The following is a 3,206-nucleotide window of genomic DNA, read 5'->3' on the forward strand; positions in this document are numbered from 1 at the left end:
CTTGGATCTTTTGCCCTCTTGATCCGTCTTTTTTCCTCCTTTTGGTCAACAAATTTGTTCCGTGCCCCTGATCAAAGTTGTAGAGAAGTCAGTCTGAATGTTCAATAAGTTAACCCAACAAGTGAGACAAGCGCACGGCAGTCCTGCTCTGCTCTGCCCGAGGTAGAAGTTAGGGCCTATAAACGCTGCACTTGCTGCTCCCAGTATTGGGGTTGCCTGTATGCAGTTTATAAAAAAAGTTTATCTGTTTTTCTCCCCTCACAACACTTGGAATTTCCACGCTGCTTGGTCTTTATAATCCAAACAGTCTGCGTTGAAATTGAGCTTCCATGAGGAGGATGTTTGGTCCTTATAGTCCAGGCAGTCTGCCGCGCCACTGAAGCCGAGTCCTGCCGCTCCGTAGGCGGATGATGACAGAGACGACGCCGGACTCAGGTGGCTGGATACCGCGTTGCTGCCCATAGGGCTCATGGCGGAGCCCGCGGCGGACAGCTGGTGGTGCATAGGCGAAAGGTAGGAGCCGCAGTCCATCCCCGTGAAGTAGGACGAAGAGCCGGTGTAGCCCTGGTTATAGCCCGTCGCCTGGGTGTAGGTCATGGGGTATGAGCGCTGCATGCAGGAGGAGGAGGAGGTAGACAGCGGGTCTGACAGAGGTGAGATGGAGGCCGGGCTCCAGATAGAGACAGGTGCCGCGCTGCTGCTGCTGCTGCTCACAGCCGGGAGTGTGGTGCCTGAGGGCGGAGTGAACTGGCCGCTGGCTCCGCTCTCTGAGCTGGCCTCTCTTACCGGGGAGCCTTTCTTTTTCACCGGCCTGCTGACGGCCTTGTTCTGCACTCCGGTCTGGGTCTGCTGTGCCTGCTGGCGGTGTTTGGCTCGTCTGTTTTTGAACCACACCTGGGGGGAAACAAGGACACGAGTTAATTTGATTTGTTGTTAAAAAATACACTTTTATTTATCTAAGCATATTCAAACAGTAAAGCATAAAATTTAGAATTGTTGTTGGCAAATTTTACTCTATAAAGGAAAAGTGAGCCTATAATTATTTGTCTGACCATTTTAATGCGATTCAGACAAAAACAAGTGTTGTATAAAGTGTACAGATCAAAGAGGAGAAGACCCTTTGACCCAAGCACCGTTTATTTCTCCTCTCAGGGACACAATGACCAAATATCCACCTCCCATAATGGACTCTTTGCGTTGTGTGTGACTTACTTGCACTCTGGATTCAGGCAGGTTGATCTTTAAGGCCACCTCCTCCCTCATGAAGATGTCAGGATAGCGCGTCTTGGCGAACAGGCTCTCCAGCACGTCGAGCTGGGCCCGAGTGAAGGTCGTCCTCTCCCTCCTCTGTTTGCGAGGGGTTCCTGATGATAAGACGAAGGTTAGGAAAACATTAAAATAACGCATCCAGACTTATTAGAGTTAAAATTTTATCTTTGTTCCAGGCAGTTAATAATCACAGCAGAGATAGAGTTTTTATTATCAGACCATTTGGCTGTTTTCTGATGTGAAGTATTTATCATTTATTTAAATTATTAATGAAACTCTTTGATTGATTTTTATGTTTACCTTGGTATCCCACTGACGGATGCAGCAGGTCCACTCCTGAGGTAGATAAGCTCAGTCCGTTCACCGTGTATGGTGGTTGCTTCAAATAGGACATCATGCTGGCGACTGGTGGAGGGAGCAACGATCAAAAGAAATGATAAAAAAAGGGCATAAAATGGAGTTTAATCCTCACTGGTCTCCGTTTGGTTTGTCAAGTCGTCCACAAGAACCTGAAGCAAAGACATAAGCAGAACGTTGTCTTTTTCAAGAGGAATGTTGAGCCGGTGTCCGCAGGTTTTACGCACAGCCTTTACGCACAGCGGTGGGGTTAAAGAAGTGGGCGTCCTCGAACTCGCAGGGCTCTTAAAGCCGAGTGGAGACCCCCAGCTGTCCTTGCTGGACTGAAGATGCTCTGTCTGGCTGACAGGCGTTTACGCCATCAGCCCCCCCACTACCACCACACACACTAACTGCTACTATAGCCCCGCCTCTTACCCCCACCCCCCTCAAACACACTCCGCTCCTCCTCTCCTAGTACCACCAAAAACAAGACATTGTCGTTAAAATGCGCACACTCGTTGGCCCCAAACTGAGCGCTCAATTAGCATATACCCACAGGTTGGGTAAAGCTAAAAAATAGGCAGCTGATTGGGGGCCATTTGCAGAAACAAAGCCCAGTGTTGACCGATAAGTAATGCTGATAACAAAAGACTTAAGGGAACAAACAAAGAAGCCAATACTGCAAACTGTGCTCTCATTCAAACACAATCAAGCATCTTCATTGTTTGTTTCCACGAAAAACTCCTACACATTCACATGTAACGACATTAAAATGCGAAGAGCAACTAAATAATTTGAAACATTCCCCCAAAGTAAAGGCTAATTCAGGAGTATTATGGAGAGTCCTCAGGGTGATTCCCCCTGCTCCTCCTTCCTTAATGAATTGCTCCCGGTAATTAGATTTGGAAGGTGAGACTATCGAAAAGTGTTGATTAGAGAGGAGCACTTAAACTTAATCCAAACAAACAGGGACATGGCCCACTGTACCTCTCTTTAGGTTGTGTAGAAATAACAGATTACAGTAAATAAAATGTTTTGTTTTATAGTTTTGTTTTTATTTTTGGGAAGATCTCTTCAAAAACAAAAAAAAGTCAAACTTTTCAAGCAAATTTTGCAACAAAAAACAACAAAAACGCATTTTCAAATATCAAATATTTGAATATTAATTAATACAATAACACGTGTGTTATTATAGAAGATTACCCGTTTAATCCCACTCCTTAAACACACGGATTATTATTATCATTTTAATGTATTTATTGTTTTTTTCTACGGAGGCACAAAAACATTGTACACTTTGCACTTCTTCTGTTTAGTGCGCCTCGATAAAAAGCTAATTAGGCTAAGTTTTATATAAGCAGCTGTCTGAGGCCTCAGCCAACGTTTCCACTGACACCTACCTGTAGAATAAATTGCTGCTCATCCCATCGTTTTTATACAGCCAATAACGGCCACTCCTATACTCAATCTGTCACCTTTTTCTCTCCAAGCCCCTGCTATACTGGTTGCTCCACATCCGTTCAATAATAAATACCCTGCCCAGCTATTAATTATTATTGGCTACCAGAGAGGTTTTTTTTTCTCCTTTCTGTAAGAAA

General features: G+C 45.0%; 1 protein-coding gene across 2 annotated transcripts; it reads right to left on the reverse strand.

Moving 5' to 3' along the window:
* Positions 1-258: 258 nt before the first annotated feature.
* Positions 259-1,666, reverse strand: LOC114428726 (homeobox protein OTX2-like). Of its 2 annotated transcripts, none has more exons than XM_028397392.1 (3): positions 1,570-1,666; positions 1,213-1,364; positions 259-894 (listed from the first exon to the last, which is right to left on the reverse strand). In XM_028397392.1, exons 1-3 carry the CDS (start codon positions 1,664-1,666, stop codon positions 259-261), a joined length of 885 nt encoding a protein of 294 aa, XP_028253193.1. The 2 variants fall into 2 exon arrangements, with proteins under 2 accessions (XP_028253193.1, XP_028253192.1); XM_028397391.1 differs by having other exon boundaries at positions 1,546-1,666.
* Positions 1,667-3,206: the final 1,540 nt, after the last annotated feature.

This window comes from Parambassis ranga, chromosome 24 (genome assembly GCF_900634625.1).
Source record: "Parambassis ranga chromosome 24, fParRan2.1, whole genome shotgun sequence".
Taxonomy (NCBI): domain Eukaryota; kingdom Metazoa; phylum Chordata; class Actinopteri; family Ambassidae; genus Parambassis; species Parambassis ranga.

What these genes read in the sequence shown, in the direction of transcription:
- LOC114428726 (XM_028397391.1), bottom strand. Translation starts at nt 1,666, where the DNA reads ATGATGTCCTATTTGAAGCAACCACCATACACGGTGAACGGACTGAGC. An exon ending in ACATAAAAATCAATCAAAGA is followed by an intron (nt 1,365 to 1,545) that starts GTTTCATTAATA and finishes TCTTATCATCAG; the next exon opens with GAACCCCTCGCAAACAGAGG. An exon ending in TGCCTGAATCCAGAGTGCAA is followed by an intron (nt 895 to 1,212) that starts GTAAGTCACACA and finishes GTTTCCCCCCAG; the next exon opens with GTGTGGTTCAAAAACAGACG.